Genomic DNA, 22697 nt, shown 5'->3' on the forward strand with positions numbered 1-22697 from the left:
ATCAATGAGCCTGACCCTGTCGCCGGTTCACCACTGTTCCTTCCTTGGAGCACTTTTGATAGCTTTTGTCAGTTGTAATAATTCATCTTCACAGATGATGAAATGGCTTAAAAAATACATACAAAGTGAAATTTACTGAAGGAAAATAACTTTTAAGTTAAATTAAGTTATTGATCCAGTAAAATAAATGTGCTACCATATGAAATTCTGAATTGATCCATTAGAACAGCAATTAATGAATGCAATTAATCAGATGTAACAACCCAGTGTTTTGGTAGTTTTTGCGTTACCCAGATCCTGGGTCAGATGTAACAACCCAGCGTTTGGGTAGTTTTTGCGTTACCCAGATCCTGGGTCAGACATAACAACCCAGCGTTTGGGTAGATTTTGTGTTTCCCAGATCCTGGGTCAGACGTAACAACCCAGTGTTTGGGTAGTTTTTGCGTTACCCAGATCCTGGGTCAGACGTAACAACCCAGTGTTTGGGTAGTTTTTGCGTTGCCCAGATCCTGGGTCAGACGTAACAACCCAGTGTTTGGGTAGTTTTTGCGTTGCCCAGATCCTGGGTCAGACGTAACAACCCAGTGTTTGGGCAGTTTTTGTGTTACCCAGCTCCTGGGTCAGACGTAACAACCCAGTGTTTGGGTAGATTTTGCGTTGCCCAGATCCTGGGTCAGACGTAACAGCCCAGTGTTTGGGTAGTTTTTGCGTTGCCCAGATCCTGGGTCAGACGTAACAACCCAGTGTTTGGGCAGTTTTTGCGTTACCCAGCTCCTGGGTCAGACGTAACAACCCAGTGTTTGGGTAGATTTTGCGTTGCCCAGATCCTGGGTCAGACGTAACAACCCAGTGTTTGGGTAGTTTTTGCGTTGCCCAGATCCTGGGTCAGACGTAACAGCCCAGTGTTTGGGTAGTTTTTGCGTTGCCCAGATCCTGGGTCAGACGTAACAACCCAGTGTTTGGGTAGTTTTTGCGTTGCCCAGATCCTGGGTCAGACGTAACAGCCCAGTGTTTGGGTAGTTTTTGCGTTGCCCAGATCCTGGGTCAGACGTAACAACCCAGTGTTTGGGTAGTTTTTGTGTTGCCCAGATCCTGGGTCAGACGTAAGAACCCGGTGTTTGGGTAGTTTTTGCGTTGCCCAGATCCTGGGTCAGACGTAACAACCCAGTGTTTGGGTAGTTTTTGCATTGCCCAGATCCTGGGTCAGACGTAACATGGTGTGATGGAAACGCCTGATGCTTTAAATAGAATTTTATGATATTTATTCAAAAAGATACAGATTGTACACTTATTGATTATGAACAAGTTATGGAGTCAGTCACAGCATTTTTAAGCTACGAGTGAAACGCAGGTGGCGGTCTGAAGTTATCAGTTCCCCCGCCGAACGCGAGCCATCTCCGGTACGAGATCCAGCGCCTTTATGGTGGAAACAGGACAACAGAGACTGGTCCATTACATTTGAATTACTTCTAAATGTTTAATTTTTACTTATAATATTTGTTAAACAAGCTTAAATGTAGGCAATATGTATTCAGAAACTATATAAAATATGCTACACTTCAAAATATGATTGAAAATAATGGTATTATCAACCAGTGGTTGTGTATTCAAAAAAAAGTGTAAAGGATTGAAGTTAATGACATTAATTCATGCATGAAGTAAAAAAAAAATAAGCTAGTATTACAGTAAAAATGAATCAACCCACTATGCTGGGTTAAATAAACAACCCAATTTGCTGGGTAAAATTAACCCAACATGTGTTCTGTCCTACAAACCCGATTCCAAAAAAGTTGGGACACTGTACAAATTGTGAATAAAAAAGGAATGCGATAATTTACAAATCTCATAAACATATATTTTATTCATAATAGAATATAGATAACATATCAAATGTTGAAAGTGAGACATTTTGAAATGTCATGCCAAATATTGGCTCATTTTGGATTTCATGAGAGTTACACACTCCAGAAAAGTTGTGCATGTAAAGAAAAATGTACATGTAAAGAACAGCTGGAGGACCAATTTGCAACTTATTAGGTCAATTGGCAACATGATTGGGTATAAAAAGAGCCTCTCAGAGTGGCAGTGTCTCTCAGAAGTCAAGATGGGCAGAGGATCACCAATTCCCCCAATGCTGCGGCAAAAAATAGTGGAGCAATATCAGAAAGGAGTTTCTCAGAGAAAAAGAGCGCAGGCGTTTTCTCTGGGCCAAGGCTCATTTAAAATGGACCGTGGCAAAGTGGAAAACTGTTCTGTGGTCAGACGAATCAAAATTTGAAGTTCTTTTGGAAAACTGGGACGCCATGTCATCCGGACTAAAGAGGACAAGGACAACCCAAGTTGTTTTCAGCGCTCAGTTCAGAAGCCTGCATCTCTGATGGTATGGGGTTGCATGAGTGCGTGTGGCATGGGCAGCTTACACATCTGGAAAGGCACCATCAATGCTGAAAGGTATATCCAAGTTCTAGAACAACATATGCTCCCATCCAGATGTCGTCTCTTTCAGGGAAGACCTTGCATTTTCCAACATGACAATGCCAGACCACATACTGCATCAATGACAACATCATGGCTGCGTAGAAGAAGGATCCGGGTACTGAAATGGCCAGCCTGCAGTCCAAATCTTTCACCCATAGAAAACATTTGGCGCATCATAAAGAGGAAGATGCGACAAAGAAGACCTAAGACAGTTGAGCAACTAGAAGCCTGTATTAGACAAGAATGGGACAACATTCCTATTCCTAAACTTGAGCAACTTGTCTCCTCAGTGCCCAGACGTTTGCAGACTGTTATATAAAGAAGAGGGGATGCCACACAGTGGTAAACATGGCCTTGTCCCAACTTTTTTGAGATGTGTTGATGCCATGAAATTTAAAATCAACTAATTTTTCCCTTAAAATGATACATTTTCTCAGTTTAAACATTTGATATGTCATCTATGTTGTATTCTGAATAAAATATGGAAATTTGAAACTTCCACATCATTGCATTCTGTTTTTATTCACAATTTGTACAGTGTCCCAACTTTTTTGGAATCGGGTTTGTATATTTACCCAGCCCTTGGGTTAAACAGTGTTTTTAGAGTGTAACATTAAAATGTACCAAAAAAAAAAGTTATGTTTTTTTGCTAACATTTTGAGAACATTATAAAAGACCAGACAACTTTGAATAAACGTTCTATTACGGTTACTGGAAGAACATTTGTTCATAACTTTGAGAGAACCTTGACAGAATGTTCTGAGAACATTAGTTACACGTGCTAAAAGGTGGATCAAGCAGGTCATCTGAGGATAAATGTAAAAAATTGCGTGAGACAGTCATATAGTGAATAACAGGTTCATCCAAAGAGTGAAAATCCCTGATTGACTCATGCCAACTGACATAATCATCATCATCTTCATCTTCATCAATGATTATTGATCAGGTGGGTGAAATATATACTATATACAGACATTATAAAGAGGAAATTAACCAGTGTTGTGTGTCACAACTTAATGAAGCACAAAATGAATACATACACACAAAAATACAAACATACAATCCTTAATCTAAGATGTTTCTTGTGATTGATAACACATAAGTCATCTTCATCACCTGAAACTATGCTGAATGTTACTGCTGTCATCATATGCACAACTTATTGATTATTTTTTGTGGTTTGTGAAGAAATATCAACAGAACTCAGTCTTAGAAAATCCCTAATCACAGTTTTACTAATAATAAAACAAGGGGCAACTTCCCACTAACACTTTTGATTTCCTAGATATGGGTTTATAATAGTGAACTATTGATTTTAATTCACACTAAAGACTGTTTCATTTGCATAGATTGCATAGATTCCCCTTCTAAATTTCCGTTGGGGATTTTGTATGAGTCACATTCTGATGTATATAAACCTCTGAGAGAGAGAGAAAGAAGAGACAGAGAGAGAAAGTGGATGAGAAGAGTCTCTCGTCGTTTGAAGTGAATGGAATATCTCAAAGACACGTGCAAAAAGGCTCAGGACTAAAACCAGCCACACGTCGAGAGAGTAAACCAGAGGATCGGCAGATCTAACGGAGGAATATATCAACACGACGAGGACGGAAGTCAAACAGGTAAATGTGTTTCAGAGCTCTGAAGAAAAACCACATGCTGCTGCGGCTTCAACGTTTCCTTCCTCTGTTCAGGGTTTGTGACTTTAAAAATTTAACCGGCATGAGCCAGTGATGTTTAAGACCAACGGATCCAGATAAACGTTAAAAACGAAGGGAATAAGAGCAAAAAGACGGATGTAAATGTGACTCAGAGTTACCATTAGCACTTAAAGGTCACAGATCACCTCCTTTCTGAAGTGGATGTGTGGGCAATGGAGAAGAAGATGTAAACCACACTATTTAAATAGAGTTCTTCCCTCATTGCATTAGATAAAATGAGATAGTTGCCATTTATTGTGTGCCATAATATCTGATGCATCATTTGCAAGTTGATGTGGCAGACAGTATTTTCAAGTGTTTATATAGTATAAATGTGATTTATGGTCAATCTGATTGTTCTTTTTCCTCTCAACAGGTTCTGGTCCGGATCTCGACGCCGTGTTTCCGTGTCCCAGCTCGGGATTAATGCTAATCGTGATAGGGGTTTTGTGCTTCTGAACACCTATGCTGTTAGCATTAGTCCTGCGCTGGCGACCAAACCTCCAAACCCAGCACTCGGAGGATCATAAAGCACGGCACTGCGTTGTGTTGATGCGGTCTGTGAGTTGGTTGCACATTCACGCTTCAGCAGAAGCGACTCCATTAGGAAATAGTCACAAATAGCTTAAAAGTTAAAGTCACCTGTTCGCTGTATAGTCAAATCGTTCTTGCAGTTTCTGTACGAATTGAAAGCAAATAAAAGGAACCTGGCAACCATTTGTCCTTTGCATTAACTTTCGTTTCCTTTGTTGGATGGGCTGAATGTGAGTTTTTATGCATATGAATGAATGAAGTTTTCTTTTTGTGAATGAACAGATCTACTACTATTGTAGTGTTACATGCTCTAATATGCTCTTTGAATGTTTTGCTAACATTACCATTAAGTTATGAAAATGTTTTTAGTTTTTCTCAATCGATTTGACACATTTCTCCAATGTAATGTACCTGCTCTCAAAACCGATAACACAGTGATCTAAACACACTCTGACCTTAGCCAAACAGTTCAACTTTACTGCAAAATAAAACACTGCATTTTTTTTCCGATAATGCATTTATTACAACATTGTCATTACAATTGTCTGTTGATTTTAGAACACTTTCAGCTGTGGATGTATGAATAAACTAATGAAAATACACATTTATAGTAATGTTTTACCAACAGGTTTTGGTATTTGAGAGATATCTACAATCCTTTTGTCTCTGTCACAATGATCTATTGGGTCCTCTGGATGTTGCATTACAGTATCAGGTTTAACATTATTACCCTGTCAGTTTTTCAATTATCTCAACAACTTTAAAGCTACAGATATTAATAAAATTTGTTTATATGTATATTCAAACATAACATCATGCCACAGTATTTTATCTTGAATTTCTTATAAAATCTGAATCCAAAATCCCCCATACCCTCAGATAGGGCTCCTCGGGTCCAGGATTAAGAAGCACTGAATTAGGGTAATTCTGATTTCATTTGAAATCCACTCCTGCTGTCCACTTTCACTATGTCCATGTCTTCTTACAGTTTCTCTTTCTCTTGCTCTTTCCACTACACCATACTCAGCTCTTCTCCCATCCTCCTTTTTTACTCCCTCCTCTCTCCTCATATATGATCTCATTCTATCCGTGCCACTCTTCCTTTCCTTCTCATTACACACCTTCCTCTACCCACACCACCACCTTTACACGCACACCTCTTTATTTTCCCATTCCCTTGCATATTTTCTTGCTCTATTTATACTTTCCCTTATTTTCCCTATTACATAATGCAATTGTGATTAATGCGTAAACTGAATTTCCTGTGTTGTGTGTATTATTAATCAAGCAGATATCAGTTTGGGGCTAATTGAAAACACACCATGTGCATTTGGTAATATGACAAATTCCAGAGTTTTGTTTGTTGCGTTTGGACAAATGGTATGTTTGTGAATTGTGTAAAGCCAATAAAAGAAGCTGTGATCGTTTTTTCCTGATTTATTAAAGTTTTGGTTGGATGTTTGAACTATTATGAAAACATCTGAGAATTGTGTGCGTAGTGTTTTGAGAAAATTATTCACATGATTTGCAATTTGTGTGAAATGAATGAAGACATGCAAACTGTTTAGGACAATTACAAAGTGTTCAGGTGTGTTTTGAGAATGTTTCAAATCGATTGAGGAAAAACTGAAAACGTTCCACACATCCAGTTTTTTTAATTTACTAAGAACGTTTTTTTCTTGGTTTATGTGAATGTTAAAGGAACATTCCACTGTATAATTTTGAAAATGTTATGAAAACGTTATTTCTGAATGTTTTCTTTTATGTTCCAAATGTCCAAATTTTTTATGTATTAAGAATATTTTTTCTTGGTTTATGTGAACATTAGAGGAACATTCTATCATTTTGAAATGTTATTTCTGAATGTTTTCTGAACGTTCAAAGCATCCAGTTTTTTTTTTTTAAAATTAAGAACATTTTTTCTTGGTTATATGTAAAAATTCCCCCGGGAACATTGCTTCTACTCTTCCATCCATTCTCCACACCACTTTTCATCTCTAGGATTGCACTGTTGCTGGAGTCTACCCCACCATCTCGGTCCACAAGTGGAGGAAACACCTTGGACAGATGGCCAGTCCATCACAGGGCTCACACACTGACAATTTAGTATCGTCAGTAACCCTTTGTTTCATGTCTTTGAGCTGTGGTGGAAACTGAAGAACCTGGAGGAAAGATATTATGATAAACATTATAACATCATGATTTTCTTGTAAAGCTGCTTTAACTCATATGGTCTTGGGGGTCTTTTTGACCCGCAAATGATGTTTGCTCAAATTAAAATATTCTAAATAAAAAATATAAAATAAAAATATTGTCTTTGTCCAAATGGCATGAGACTTTGTACGGTGGTTAACACTTTTAAGATCTACAAATAAATAAAAAAATTGGTGTGATATGTGGTTTTTATGTTAGTGTAAAAAAAAAAAAAGTTCTCTGGAGACCCCAGGCAACAAAATGTAATTTTGTAACAATATAATATATTTTTTAAAAACAAATGTAATTTTTCTCTGTTTATTAATGTTTTTATTCCACATTTGTGCAGTTTTTGGAGGATTCGTGATATCTTTTAAATTTATATAAATAAATAATTAAAAAAAAAATTAAATAGGTTTTTATGCAAAAGCAGCTTTTTATGTAAAATTCACTTTATAAAAGGCCCAGATTTCTAACTTTAATTCATGGGGATAACATGGATAATTTGACATGGTTTGGTGTAAGATTTTTGCCCATCTTTTGGAAAATGCCGTTATAAAAGTAAAAAATATATAATTTTTACCAGAATATGTGCTATTTGAATGACTGAAAGACATCTTTTCACAAGTTTTTTTCAGTTGGGTTCATATCTAAATATTATGAAATCACAATTATAACAATAAAAATTAATTTGTCAAAGTTTAGCATTTTTTGTACAAGACAAAATCATTTTTTCAATAATTTTATAATAAAAATAATAAAATAAATACTTTTTATTTTTGTGTGTGCACATGTGTGTGTGTGTGTGTGTGTGAGCATGTCCATTTTGTATTGTATAAACAGAGTAAAATTACATTGTTTTTTTTGTGGCTTGGGGTCTCCAGAGACCCCGAAGACCATGAGTGTAGTCCCCAAACGAAGACCGCAAAGGGTTTAACAATGTGTATTGTGAAAAGCACTAGGCTATATATATATATAAAAGACTAATAACACTGCAAATATTCTGCAAATATTAATAACATCATAAAGACATTCCGAGAATGTTGTTCTAAGAACGTTTTCTCTGAACATTATGAAAACATTCATCAAGTACAAATAATGTCATAAGGACGTCTGTTAGCTGTTACCATACATCCTCCTGAACGTCACATCTTCATCAGAACAAAAGTCATATGTGCATTTAGATGATATCTCAGCCGTTGTCAAACCTCAATATCAGTTGCGGTTGGATTTCGTCAAGCCATGCCCTAAACGACTGGCAGTTTAGTAGTTAATGGGCTGTTCTTGTAACCTGAAAACTGTGGTTTCTGATTCACGACAGAGTGATTCATGAAATGATTCAGTAAGACCCCTGTACGAGAACGTTAATGAACGCTAAACTCATGGGAAAGTCCCCAATGCATAAAAAAGCAAATGGCAAACCCTTGTAAACATTTACCACAATGACTATAGCAACACTTAACAAGCCCTCATTTGACAGCGAGTAATACATTTTTACAGCATGGTTAAAGTTAGTAAAAATCGAATCGTTGATCTAATGAGTAAAGTAGACCTTACTTTACTCATTAAACTAAGATCAACGATTCGATTTTTTGTGATTAACATTTTTGAATGTTGAAGCTGCTACTATCAATTTTCACTCAGAAATTGCTTGTAAATTTAACAAATAATTACAAAGAAACAGCAAGGAACACATTGAAGCAGAAAGACTGAAATGGTATTTTCTTCTAAAATGTACACTTATTTACAGCTTCGCAAAATCATTTTTCATTCAAAATCATTCAAGGTTTTGAGTTTACATCATGAAATACGCAATCATTGAGGTCCTTACCCTACTAACAAAAGAACTTTTGCAAACGTTCCCAATACGTTATTAAAACATTATTGAATGTTCTCTGAAACGTCCAGTTTTAAAAATGTTTTTTCTTGGTTAAGGGAACATTCCATTTTATTATTCTGCAAACATTAATGGAACATTACTTTTGAATGTTCTCTGAACGTTCTGAAACAACATTTAAAAAACGTTACATGAACATCTAACTGAAACAATTCAGAAATCTACATTCCATGAACGATTTTTGTGCTAAAGTTTTGAGAACATCATTAAACATCAGATAACTTTGAACGGACGTTCTATAAACGTTACTGGAAGAGCTTTGAGAGAACCGCAGGAAATGTAGAAACTTTGTTGCAATATATATTACAATATAAATAGCCCTTAAGTTTAATTGAATTTGTTATATTTTGCCTTTATATTTTCGATATTTATTATTTGTAAGTATTTATATTATTTTTATTTATTTATTTTTAAATATATATTTATATATTTTCTCTTTCAGTGTATGCTGCTTAGATTTATTGTGTTTGTGTTTAACAATGATAATGTCTGTTTAATAATAACTTAAGTTGCTTTTGGCAAATTCATAAATTACTCGTAGGAAAACCCTGAGGGAGTTTTATGACAAAAAAAACTGTCTAGATTTAAAATTACAGTTCTATAAATAGGTTTTAATGTTAGTCAGAAGGCAAAAACTACATAAAGCTGTAATTATTTCCGAAACAAACTAATGGTTGTAGTTTTTGTCCTGAAGGCTGGTATAAAAAATACTTGACCAGCTTATTATTGATATCCTAGAAAGCCCCTTTAAAGTTCTTTGACACTCAAGAGTGTATAACTGACCTGCTCTTCTAACAGTTATAATAATAAATACTTAATATTAAATTGCAAATTATAATTAAACACGACTTTCACTATTTTAAAGCTTGTTGAAATCAGTCACCCAAAGCGGAACCTTAAACGCCGTTCCTTCGCCTCGCACGGAATGTTATTATCGCTGCAGTGCTCCAGCCGGAAACCGCACAAGCATGTCTCTGATTTCAGCCAGTTAGCAGCATTATTGAATACTTTTTCTCTATAGTTTATATTTATCAGTTTATATCGCGGAGGAAATCTCTGTGTGACCGCTCATGGCGGCTCGGACAGTCTGTCAGATGCTCCAGCGCCGTAAGTCGATCATGATGAAACACAAATGATCAAACTGACCTTCACATACTGATGATGTCTGTCAAATTAAACTACAACTATCAAATGTCATCTTCTCATTTAACCAACAACAAGTTACAGATTTTACTGTAGATGATCTACACTAACAATAAAGTATCGTGATAATATCTAATTTTTTTGACTGTATTATGGTATTAATTATAATATATAATATTGTGATATTGTAATATTTATGTATATATGTATTTGTATATATGTATGTATATATATTAGTGTGTGTACATATATATATATATATATATATATATATATATATATATAAATATAATTTATTATAATGCTTTATTACATCACTTACAGTAGTATATATTTTATTTGTGTTGCAGGTCTGGCGTCGAGCGCAGCGGCTGCGCGTCTGTCGTCTGCAGAACTGCGCAGTCATCGCAGCGCTCTGTTCTCTAAAGAGCAGGCGCGTCAGAGAGCTCTGTTTCCGCGCACAGAGAAGATCGAGGTGACCCTACGGGGGCCCGGCCTACAGGGGACCCTGCTGGTCATGAACCGAGGCGTGTCGACGCCGCACAGCTGCACGCGCCGTGAGTCAATCGCCATTCTTCACTGTGTATATGAATGATGTCCAGTCTTTTCAGTAGATTCAAGTATCCTGACAAAAACGTGTTTTCAATTTCTAATATTTCTCATCTCTGTCAGATCTGACGGAGTGGCATGTGATGAGTTCTGCTCTGGCTCTGGTGGACGGGCAGCCGTGGCACATGCACCGACCTTTGACCCGCTCCTGTGACCTCACCCTCCTCACCTTTAAAGATGAAGACCCTCAGATAGTCAATCAGGTCAGTGTTTGTTTTTTTATTGTTATTGTGATGTATATTAGAGTAAAATGCTTTGCAAACAAGAACAAATGTAGGACGGGGCTTGATTTTGTCTGTGGGGAATTGATTGGATGGTTGTGGTTTGCTATTGGTGGATCTCATGTGAGTGACAGGTTGCCACGCCCTCATCATCAGAGAGGAGCTGCTGCAAGAGGGAGGAGAAGATATTCAGATTCAACATGAATTTAAAACAATAATGATGTGTAAAATAGAGCTGCACGATTCTGGAGAAAATGAGAATCATGGTTTTTTTTTGTTTTTTTTTCAAATACAGATCACGATTCTCAAACAACTACACAAATTAACATTTAATTTACTAGAAGTTCTGACAAAATATTAATTTCTGTAAAAAATGTTTACCCTTCATTTAGGGGTCACACTTGGCTCCGTCATGATAAAATTGACCGAAGCCTTGAAATTTAACTTTTTTGTTTTTTCAGGAAAACCAATGTAATATATATTTGTTCAATAATATTTTTTTGATTATTATTTAAAATTTTGAGGGTATTTTATGATACTATGCAATATTTATACAATTTTTATTAGCTATTTTTCCCCAATTTTTTTTAAATATATTTTTAAATTATTTTTTTAATTAAAGCAGTATTCCATGTTAAAATAGAGAGAAGGCATTTCAAATCTAATTTGTTGAAGGTAGATTAGTGCCATCTGGTGGGAATAAAAAAAACAATAAAAAATTGTAATGCCTTGGTGTGACCACTAGATGCCTGTATAGTTCTATATAAAGTGGCTTATAAATTATCTAGTGGTTTTTAGACACAAATACTTATTTTTATTATAGGATTAGTTCACTTTGAAATAAAAATTAGCCCAAGCTTTACTCACTCTCAAGCCATCCTAGGTGTATATGACTTTCTTGTTTCTGACGAAGATAATTGGAGAAATATTAATAAATATCCTGACGCATTCGAGCTTTATAATGGCAGTGAATGGGTTTAATGAGTATGACTTGAACAAAGTGCTTCCATACACATCCATCCATCATAAATATGTGCTCCACATGGCTCCGGGGGGTTAATAAAGGCCTTCTGAAGCGAAACGATGCATTTGTGTAAAAAATGAAGTTATGAAGTTGAATATTGAGCTTCCGCCAGACCACCTTCCATTTTCAGCGTACACAGAAAGTGTAAATCTCTTGCAGTTAACAACGCTTACGCTACGTCACGCGCCTTCCCTTATTAAACTTACGGAAAAAGTGTAATTGACGCGACTCCAGTTTACACTTTCTTTGTAACTTGTATACGGATTAAGGGTAAGTAAAGCTTGGGGTAATTTTCATTTCAAAGTGAACTAATCCTTTAGTTTGTGAAATTTTTGAATTATACTAAGACATTCTCAAAGACTAATTTTTGTCAAGGTTTAAATTTGATTTAGTTGGAAATGTCAGTTTTTGCATTAATTTTACTACAGTCAAACACAGAGGAGGACGTTTTGTTACTCATAACATCAAAAATCTATAAAAATGTAACAAAAATGAACAGGTATGTTTTATCACAGCTTAATAAATCTGGGTCTGATCTGATTTCAACCTCTGATTTTGGCTTAATTGTTACAGGCACACCAGTTCATTTGTTTGTATAATAGTGTGTAAGTGAGTGTGTGTTTGAGTGGGTGTGTCTGTTTTGCACTCTTGATATTTTAGAGTCACCCCTTCATTGCTGTGCACTTTTTTTCCTGTGCAGTTGCTGATTTGTAGTTTGTGCCACCAAAAATTCTCTGAGTTTTCGTATTTTTTTGTATTTCCCGTTCATTTATATATATATTTAAATATTTATATATATTTAAAATATATAATATTTTAATATATATATATATATATATATATATATATATATATATATATATTTAAAATAAATAATGCAACAAAAGTCACCAAATGTCATCCCATTCCGATGAAGCAAAATTTCAAAACATAAAATTTTTCGGCCCAAAGAGGACCAGAGGGTTAATTAATTTGAAAGAATTATTTCATGGTTTTGAATGAATTCAATGACTCATTAATAAATACTTATTTCATTACTGGATGAATCAGTGTTTTTGAGTGAATCTTTTGAATGAATGATTCAATGATGATACATTTTTTTTTCACTTGTCACCACTTTGTGGTGTAACACTGTAATTGAATTTAAACAGCCAATTTTTGAAGTGCCAAGTGATTAGTTCGGTATTGATTTATTTCCATTGTAAAATCATTAGTTATTAATTTAGTTAATTTATCTATACGTTCCAGGTTAAAGAGATGTTTTTTTTAGTCTAGATTTAAAGGTGCCCTAGAACGTTTTTTTAAAAGATGTAATGTAAGTCTAAGGTGTCCCCTGAATGTGTCTGTAAAGTTTCAGCTCAAAATACCCCATAGATTTTTTTTAATTCATTTTTTTAACTGCCTATTTTGGGGCATCATTATAAATGAGCCGATTCAGGGCTACTGGCCCTTTAATTGCTTGTGCACTCCGCCCATGGAGCTCGCGCTTGCCTTGAACAGCATAAAAAAAGTTTAAACAGCTAATATAACCCTCAAAATGGATCTTTACAAAGTGTTCGTCATGCAGCATGTCTAATTGTGTAAGTACAGTGTTTATTTGAATGTTTACATTTGATTCTGAATGAGTTTGATAGTGCTCTGTGGCTAACGGCTAATGCTACACTGTTGGAGAGATTTATAAAGAATGAAGTTGTGTTTATGAATTATACAGACTGCAAGTGTTTAAAAATGAAAATAGCGACGACTCTCTTGTCTCCGTGAATACAGTAAGAAACGATGGTAACTTTAACCACATTTAACAGTACATTAACAACATGCTAACGAAACATTTAGAAAGACAATTTACAAATATCACTAAAAATATCATGTAATCATGGATCATGTCAGTTATTATTGCTCCATCTGCCATTTTTCGCTGTTGTTCTTGCTTGCTTACCTAGTCTGATGATTCAGCTGTGCACAGATCCAGACGTTAATACTGGCTGCCCTTGTCTAATGCCTTGAACATGGGCTGGCATATGCAAATATTGGGGGCGTACATATTAATGATCCTGACTGTTACGTAACAGTCGGTGTTATGTTGAGATTCGCCTGTTCTTCGGAGGTCTTTTAAACAAATGAGATTTATATAAGAAGGAGGAAACAATGGAGTTTGAGACTCACTGTATGTCTTTTCCATGTACTGAACTCTTGTTATTTGACTATGCTGAGGTAAATTCAATTTTTGAATCAAGGGCACCTTTAAACTGACAGAGTGTGTCTGCTTCCCGAACAATGCTGTTCCAGAGTTTGGGTGCCAAATAGGAGAAGGATCTACCGCCTGTGGTTGATTTTGATATTCTAGGTATTATCAGCTGGCCTGAATTCTGAGATCGCAATAAACGGGAAGGACTATAATGCGTTAAGAGCTCGCTCTTGTATTGGGGAGCTAAACCATTTAGTGCTTTGTAAGTAATTAACAAGATTTTAAAATCTATACGATGTTTAACAGGAAGTCAATGCAGTGATGACAGAACTGGACTAATATGGTCATACTTCCTGGTTCTAGTAAGTTTTGGACCAGCTGGAGTTTGTTTGTTAAGCGTGCAGGGCAACCACCCAGTAATCTAGCCTTGAGGTCATGAAGCGTGCAGGGCACTTCTGTGATGATTTGAATATTTGTAAGACAGAAATAACTACTGTGTGGTTCAAAACTGCTCTCTCTGGTTCAGCGTCAGTAAAAAGAAAACATGTGAACAACAGACATTATTTAAACATTGCATTCCGGTGAAAATCCCACCAGCAAAATAATTTTTATAGAACAGGAGCATGGCAAAGGTGACGTGATTCATTACATCATTTTTCTACAATGTGATTGGTTCTTCATCTTCCTTCTGTTACTGGGTAAAAGCAAATCTGGATTTCTTGATTACTTCTTTGTTACTCAAACATTTACTCACTAGTTTCATTTCCCCTTTTGTTGGAAGTGAGTTCAACAAAAGTTGCCCATGAACTTCCCGGTGAACTTTGGCCAAAGTGTTGGGGACATTTATGTTTCTAATGCGTATAAATGTAATTCCTGTGAGAAAAAGAAATATTAGTTATGATTAATAAAAAATTCCATCACAAAGCATACTTGGCAATAAAGCTCTTTCTGATTCTGATTCTAAAGAGACCTTGTAAAGTGTCGCCATTTTCACGAGTGTTTTAGATGCTTTAGAATGTGTTTGTGTTGATGTTTCTAAATCAGTCTTAATAATTAACGTGTCATTTATCACTGAGGCATAATGAACTGATGTGTGTGTGTGTGTGTCAGGCATACTGGCGCTCCTGTGCGGCTCTTCTGGGTCATGTGCTCGACGGAGCGTTTAAGGACGAGTTCAGCGTCGAGCTGCTGAAGATTCCAGAAGTACCAGGTAGATCTGATCCTGTGCTGTTGAAAATCCTTTACCTAATTTAGTGTTTAAATCGTTTGGAAATCTCTCATTATGCTACATGATCACCAAATATTGGATTCAGTCTTTTTTGTCAATTAGCACAGTTTTTATTTTTAATTGATCTGATTGAGCTTGTTTCCACTATGGATTAAAACAATTTAAAAGATAATTGCCACTTTTTTTCCTCACAATACTGAGTTTTTTCCTAACAATTGCGACTTTATATAATGCAATTGTGAGGAAAAATCTCAGAATTGTGAGACATTTTTTTTTAAACTTTTTATTCAATGCGATAATATTAACATTAAATAATGCTTCAGTTCTAAAGTCACGGTTTGGTATGTTTTCGGTACAGCAGGGGGAAAAAACAGCCATTTTTTTTAATATTATTATTAAACAGTAATTTTACCAACTATATGTAGAATTCAGAACCCTGTGTTATTAGCGACACCGGTGGCCGTTAAGTGCACTGCAGGCAGTAACTAACTGCTTGCACTCGCGCGCACGTAAAATACAAGAGACTGAACGTGATATACTCAGCAAAGTTATTTTCCGTTTTGTCGTTCTGTACGTTACCGTTACACCCCTAGTTATCACACGTGTGTCATATTCAGACGATGTTAACCCTTCACCTGTTGTGTTTGCAGTGACCGCCGGCGCGTTCTGTTGTGATCTGGTTCTGGACTCTCGTTTAGACTCCTGGACGCCCACAGAGGTATCTTAATATCTGACATCAGCTGCTATTAACGTGAAAATGTCAAAATGTGTCTGTTTAGTGTATGAAATGAACTTCAGATGATGTTCAACACAGTTTTGTGCATGCAACTTTTAATCAGATGCTTATTTTCATACATTTACATTCATGCATTTGGCAGATGCTTTTATTCAAAGTGAACTGCATTGCATTCAAGGTGCAGATTTACATTTACTTGCCTTTAAACTCTGGTTTTAGTGCTGTGGGTTGATTGACAGGTGAGTAAAGTCATGTGATCTCATGCATTTTTGTCTTCTGGGAAAGTGTTCAGATGATTAAGTGTTCAGCGATAATATATGCATAAGATATGCCTAATATTTTATGCCAAATTATTGGCTGTTTTATTCATTTTGATGCCATTTTTGCTTCAAGCCACCATTAATTTCCCAGTTTGCACTTGCTGAACTCTTGAGGTGTTAATTCAAGCTCCCGGTCGTGTCGGTATGAATGCATCTGTGGTGACGTTCGGTTCACTCTGAGGATCCGTTTCAGGAGAGTCTGCGCAGTTTCACCCGTGATGCGCTGCAGCTCGTCCAGAAAGATCTGCCGTGGGAACCGCTGGATGTTTCGCCGTCGGTGGCGCTGGAGATCTTCTCTCACAGCAGGTACAGATTATGAAAGAAAGATTATGAAAGCATGTATTTCATACATCACTGATGAATATTGAAGTGGATGAAAACACTCTTCATGTGACTGTCACTGTGCAGGTGTAAACAGGAGGAAGTTGAAGAGAGAGCAGCTCAAAGTCAGAATGGGACGGTGTCGTTATACAGGTGAACACACACACACACACACACACACACACACACACAACATCAGAAGGTACAGTAAAATTTATTTCTATTCTAGAATTCTAAAGTTCATCTTGAAATGAATTAAGTAACGGATATCTTTTGGAAGTTGTATTTTCAAACTCAGACAAGTTTGGTGTGTTTATTGTGTCTAAGCACATTTGTGTGTGTGTTCCCCAGGTGTGGTGATCATGTGACGCTGAGCGGAGGCCCTCTAGTGTCCCGCACGGGTCTGTGCTCGCAGTATGAGGTCACGTGCATCCATACGGTGGGAGAGAGCACATGGGGCGTCCGGCGCAGGGCTCAGGGTCTCTCGCTGCCAATGAATCTGACCGTACGTACATCTGTTAACATAATTACTGTTAATTATTCTTACTCTCACTCTCACATTCACACACACTCAGTCTCGCAGTATTACTATGAATTATGCCCATATAATGTTAATGCAGAACAGTGAAAAGCAGTTCAATCTTTATGTTTGTGATTTTCGGAGTCTAGTATATTGTGCACATTTGAGTTTGTTTACACATGCACACATCTTCATTGTTTTACATGTCTTTTTAGGCGAATCACACAGTGTGGAGGAAGCTGCGGAAAAGAGCAGAAAGACTAGTAAGAAATCTTTAATGTTCAGCCATGAGCAGGGCTCAACGCTAAGGATGTTTTCGACTGTCTCGGGTCAGGCCAGTGGTTCAAATTTTTACTTGCCCCGCCAAAATTTTCTCTGGCCCCACAACAAAAAAATTAACAAATGTAAAAGACAAGAAAATGGGCCTATAAAATAAAGCATAGTTGTCTTTGTTACATTTAACCTCAATAAATAGGGTTATGACACCAAAAGGTACTAGATTAATTTATATTTTAAATATTGTTAGACAAATAAACAGTAAGTAATAAAATACTAACAAATAATCAAATTACGAGTAATAGCACAAATAAATACAACAGAACAAACATATAAATGAAATAAATGGTTTTTCATGAAGGTTTAAACAGGAGATTTTCAGGTACAGAAATTGTAATCTAATGTATAACTATATATATTAAACATTATTAAAGTTCATCAGTCAAGAGCAGTGTGTAATGTTAGCTTTAGCCACGGAGCACTATCAAACTCATTCAGAATCAAATGTAAACATCCAAATAAATACTATACTCACATGATCTGATATGCTGCATGACGAACACTTTGTAAAGATCCATTTTGAGGGTTATATTAGCTGTGTGAACTTTGTTTATGCTGTTTAAGGCAAGCGCGAGCTCCAGGGGCGGAGAGTGCGAAGATTTAAAGGGGCCGCAGCCTGAATCGGCGCATATTTAATGATGCCCCAAAATAGGCAGTTAAAAAAATTAATTAAAAAAATCTATGGGGTATTTTGAGCTGAAACTTCACAGACACATTCAGGGGACACCTTAAGGCCTGTACACACCGGGACGAATATTGCACGCGTTTATCGCCAGCGTTTTTCGAGACGTTTTTTTTGCGTTCACACCCAAGCGATATTCACTGGCGATGCGCAGAGTGAACGTGCAAATTCACTCCCTGACAGTATGTGGCGCTTGTGCTTAACGGTAGTGCAAATAAACATATTTATGATATTAATAAAGTTAAAGAAGATAAAAATGCAGATATTAAATGGCATATATGAGAGATGGTAGTCAGAAACAGTAGTGCAAATAAACATTTATGAAATAGACATTCTCAACTATATTTCTTGAATGTAAAAGAGAAAAAACAGCAAAAATACAGATATAATACACATCTATTGGTGTGGCCAAGAATTGGCAGAGCACCCATAGTATGCATCTCAATCAGCTCCCTAGTTCACTAGTCAGGGCACTGATCAGGGAGTCGGCCACATGTACGAGCTGCAGCTGTCTTGTGGTCTTTTTGGGAAGACCAGTGAGGAGCCCATTACAATAATCCACCCTGCTGGTGATGAAAGCATGAACAAGTTTCTCTAAGTCTTGACTGGAGACAAAGCATCTAATTCTTGCAATATTTTTGAGATGATAATATGCTGATTTAGTTATTGTCTTTACATGGCTACTGAAACTCAGGTCTGACTCCAAAATCACACCAAGATTCCTGACTTGATTTTCAGTTGTTTGACCCCTAGAGTGAAGATACATGTTCACTTTGAGAACTTCATCTTTGTTTCCAAACGCAATGACTTCAGTTTTGTCTTTGTTTAACTGAAGGAAGTTTAGGCACATCCAATTTTTAATTTCATCAATGCATTGGCACAGGGAGTCAATGGGGCTGTAGTCGTTAGGTGAGAGGGCTAGGTAAATCTTGGTGTCATCTGCATAGCTGTAATATGCAATTTGGTTCTTTCTCATTATTTGGCTCAGTGGCAGCATATATAGGTTGAACAGGAAGGGGTGCAAGAATTGAACCTTGAGGGACTCCGCATGTCATGGATGTCCACTCAGACTTATGGTCACCGATACTCACATAATAACCTCTCCCTTCTAAGTATGACCTGAACCATTTAAGGACCATCCCAGAAAGCCCAACCCAGTTTTCCAACCTGTCAAGAAGAATGTTGTGATCGACAGTGTCAAACGCAGCACTGAGTCGAGTAGAACCAGCACTGATAATTTACCTGAATCTGTGTTTAGGCGAATATCATTTATTATCTTTATGAGTGCTGTCTCTGTGCTGTGATGCGGTCGGAAACCAGATTGAAAGTTGTCAAAGTATCCATTCAAGCTTAAGAACTCATTCAGCTGATTGAAAACAACTTTTTCAATGATCTTGCCTATGAAAGGAAGATTTGAGATTGGCCTGTAGTTGCTCAATATGGTGTTATCCAGATTGCTCTTTTTCAGGAGGGGCTTGACAACTGCAGTTTTCAGGGATTTTGGAAAAGTCCCAGAGAGAAGTGAGGCATTTACCACTTCTAGGAGATCTGCTTCTAAACAGTTAAACACACTTTTGAAAAAAGATGTGGGAAGTGTGTCAAGGGCGCAGGTTGATGTTTTAAGGTGCTGTACTGTTTCTTCCAAATGTTACCATCAATTGCTTCGAAAACAGACATAGTTTAGGGGTCTTCCTCATCTACTTACTTTCTCTTCATCGTCTTGTGTGCTCAGCAAGACTGTTTTGTGCTTGAGCGCCACCAGGTCGTGTTTTACTGTAACTTCAGCAGCTCCAGGCACGTGAACAAAAGCACCAATCTCATTGGTCGGCCAGTTTTTATTGCGGCGCGTCAAACCAAAAAAACGAACCCGAGGTGTTTTTTAAAAAATTACGCTTTTACGCCTCGCGTTTTTCGCGGCGGTGTGCACACTCACATTGGCGCCCGTTGTTTAGTCACGAGGCGTTAAGCGTCGGCGAAAATCGCGTGCGATATTCGTCCCAGTGTGAACAGGCCTTTAGACCTATATTACATCTTTTGAAAACACGTTCTATGGCACCTTTAAAAAAAATGACACTTTAAATGTGAATTTAAACCCGCCAGTAGGTGGCAGTGAATCACTGTTAATGAGCGAGTCATTGAGATTCAACCGATTCATTCAAACGGCTGATTCATTCAGGAAGTGTTGCTCAGAGACGCAAAACAATGCTGTGGACTATTTTCGTTGGTGTCTTAAATGTAAGTCACTTGATATTAAGTTATTGTTCATTAAACTGTACGCTGAATAAAATCAATATCACATTTATAATCATGCTGATATTTGGAGAAAAACGGCACTCTTTGTGTATTAAATGATATAAATATGAAATATATACAGGGGCACTTTTGCCTCTTATCTTGAATTCTGATGCATTCTAAAGGCATTTTAATTAGATTAAATCATGCATTAATGCACATACTCTAAATATGCACGCGCACTAATCTAACCTATTAGACTACGTCACGTAGTGCATGCATGCTCTCAATGAGTGTGTTTTTGTTTGGTTTTTGTAAAGTGAGGGACATACTCAATAATGTCATATCGCTTTATCAACAATTACGATATAATAGACGATATATATCGCACACCCTACAGCACTGGCCCAATCAGACCGTTCCGTCTGCTGTCCCGAGCGTCGTTCACACTGGCCCCGGGCCATCGGGCAGGACCTTACTGTCGAGCCCTGATGTGTTTTCTGTATATCGATGAATCACAGTTCATATTCCAGCATCTTCACAATCATGTTTCCTCTCATTATTTACTTATATTTGATAAAATTCTCTTCTTGCAGGTGGAGATTCCCTCATCCTCAACAGTGACTCCTCCTCCCATAGCTGAAGCTCCGCCCATTGCCCACGCCCCCTCTTCAGTAATCCACACCTCCTCCCGCAGCGTTCAGTGTTTGTATTGTTGTTCAATAAATATGTGCTCAACTTTGTGTTCTTTTTTTGTGTTTTTTGAGCGTTTCGCATGACGAGAACATCAAGAATAATTCCAGCGATTAACAGTGATTCCTTCACAAAGTTGGTTGCTGGTAGATCAGTGTTAAGTCGCACTGCGCAGTCTAACATGCTGGAACATGAAGTTTGCATTGCTGGAAGTGTTTGCGTTCATGTTCTTCCATGGAATGGCCAGTTTGGCAATAAGTTGAATCATATTTGTGCAACAGCCAGAGCACTTCATCCATCTCTGCATCTGCTGCGTGTGTTTGTGTGTTTGGAGCTGATGTGTGTGAGAAAGTTTGACGTGTGTGTGTGTGTGTGTGTGTGTAAAATAAGAGGTCAGCACTTTGTCAGGGCGAAGACAAAGGCAGTGTTGTCAAAGTGAGTGTGACTGTCAGGATTGTTGCAGCTGCTGTGTCTGTCGCATGCAGACAGGTGCTGTGTGTGTGTGTGTGTGTGTGTGTGTGTTTAAATGCCAGAGGAGCTGACTGCTAGTTTAATCCATCACAATTTAAGGCGAGACACTACAGGCTAAACCAGTGTTTTCATGCACTGCTCAGTTTAAGGAAAACATCCAAAACACATTTAAGAGTTTATTTTATTGCACTTTTATGGTGAGTTTGAGTCAGAAATCTTCAGCTTTACACACACCAAACTTTATATTCTGACGGCTTGTTCATACATCATTCATTTTACTCATAAAAACATGATGAAAATATATATTTTTTCTGTCTGCTGACAGTATTTTCTGATTTATGGAGTGACATACTAAGAGCTAATTAACTTTTTATGAGTCAGTTTGGAGTTTCTGCCATAATTTCAGTGTCATAATTTCAACCTTTTATTCATATTTGAGGTTTTTAATGTCATAATTATGACTTTTTAAGTATTTTTCTGATTTGTGGAGTGCTTAAAAGAGAAATCCAAAAATCCCCTCTATAAAAACCTTTAATATGTCAACAAATCCAAACAAGAATTATGAATTTGGCTTTATCCAGTGTTCAGATTTATGTGGTGCAAATGCATGCAATTTAATTAGTGCATTTTTAAACAACATTTGAGGCAAAATTGTAATACAAAAAGCTAGAGATGCACCTGATACTCTTATACTTTCTTTTAAATGAATAATAATTTCGTTATAATTAATCATTAGTTTTTTATTATATTTTTACTTTTATCATTATATTTTGAAAGAAATGCAAATAAAAAATTATTCTCTCCATTTCAACTTCGTTTCATCAAACAGATTACTCTAATTAATAAACACACATTAACTAAATTCTGAAGATTAAATAAATATTTCTTAACTTTCTGAATGTTATTAATTCATATAATCAATATTAATAGTGAACATTACACTGGTTTCTTAGCATTTTCTTTACACAAAGCACAAATTCAGTGCATTTTCCGGCCATCTTTTGACTGACAGGATATATCGGCCCTGATTATCGGATGTTTTTAAACTATTATTTTCCAATATATCGGTGCACTTTCTGATAAACCAAATGGGGAAATCTGGTGATATCTGTAATGTCTCGCCTCAACTTGTTTCGAGGCAAAACTTCTCAGGGATCAGATGTTGAATGCATCACTT

General features: G+C 36.7%; 1 protein-coding gene and 1 long non-coding RNA gene across 2 annotated transcripts; both read left to right on the top strand.

Moving 5' to 3' along the window:
- Positions 1 to 3931: 3931 nt before the first annotated feature.
- LOC125272970 lies at positions 3932 to 4892 on the top strand. The gene is made up of 2 exons (XR_007185977.1): positions 3932 to 4097; positions 4552 to 4892. It is a non-coding gene; the product is annotated as an uncharacterized LOC125272970 (long non-coding RNA).
- Positions 4893 to 9719: 4827 nt separating this feature from the next.
- Positions 9720 to 21135, top strand: mrpl39 (mitochondrial ribosomal protein L39). Its single transcript, XM_048198435.1, has 10 exons — positions 9720 to 9906; positions 10293 to 10499; positions 10615 to 10754; positions 15092 to 15191; positions 15860 to 15927; positions 16459 to 16571; positions 16674 to 16739; positions 16938 to 17091; positions 17322 to 17369; positions 20953 to 21135. Exons 1-10 carry the CDS (start codon positions 9870 to 9872, stop codon positions 21133 to 21135), a joined length of 1116 nt encoding a protein of 371 aa, XP_048054392.1. The 5' UTR covers positions 9720 to 9869.
- Positions 21136 to 22697: the final 1562 nt, after the last annotated feature.

Source organism: Megalobrama amblycephala, linkage group LG7 (assembly GCF_018812025.1).
Source record: "Megalobrama amblycephala isolate DHTTF-2021 linkage group LG7, ASM1881202v1, whole genome shotgun sequence".
Lineage (NCBI taxonomy): Eukaryota > Metazoa > Chordata > Actinopteri > Cypriniformes > Xenocyprididae > Megalobrama > Megalobrama amblycephala.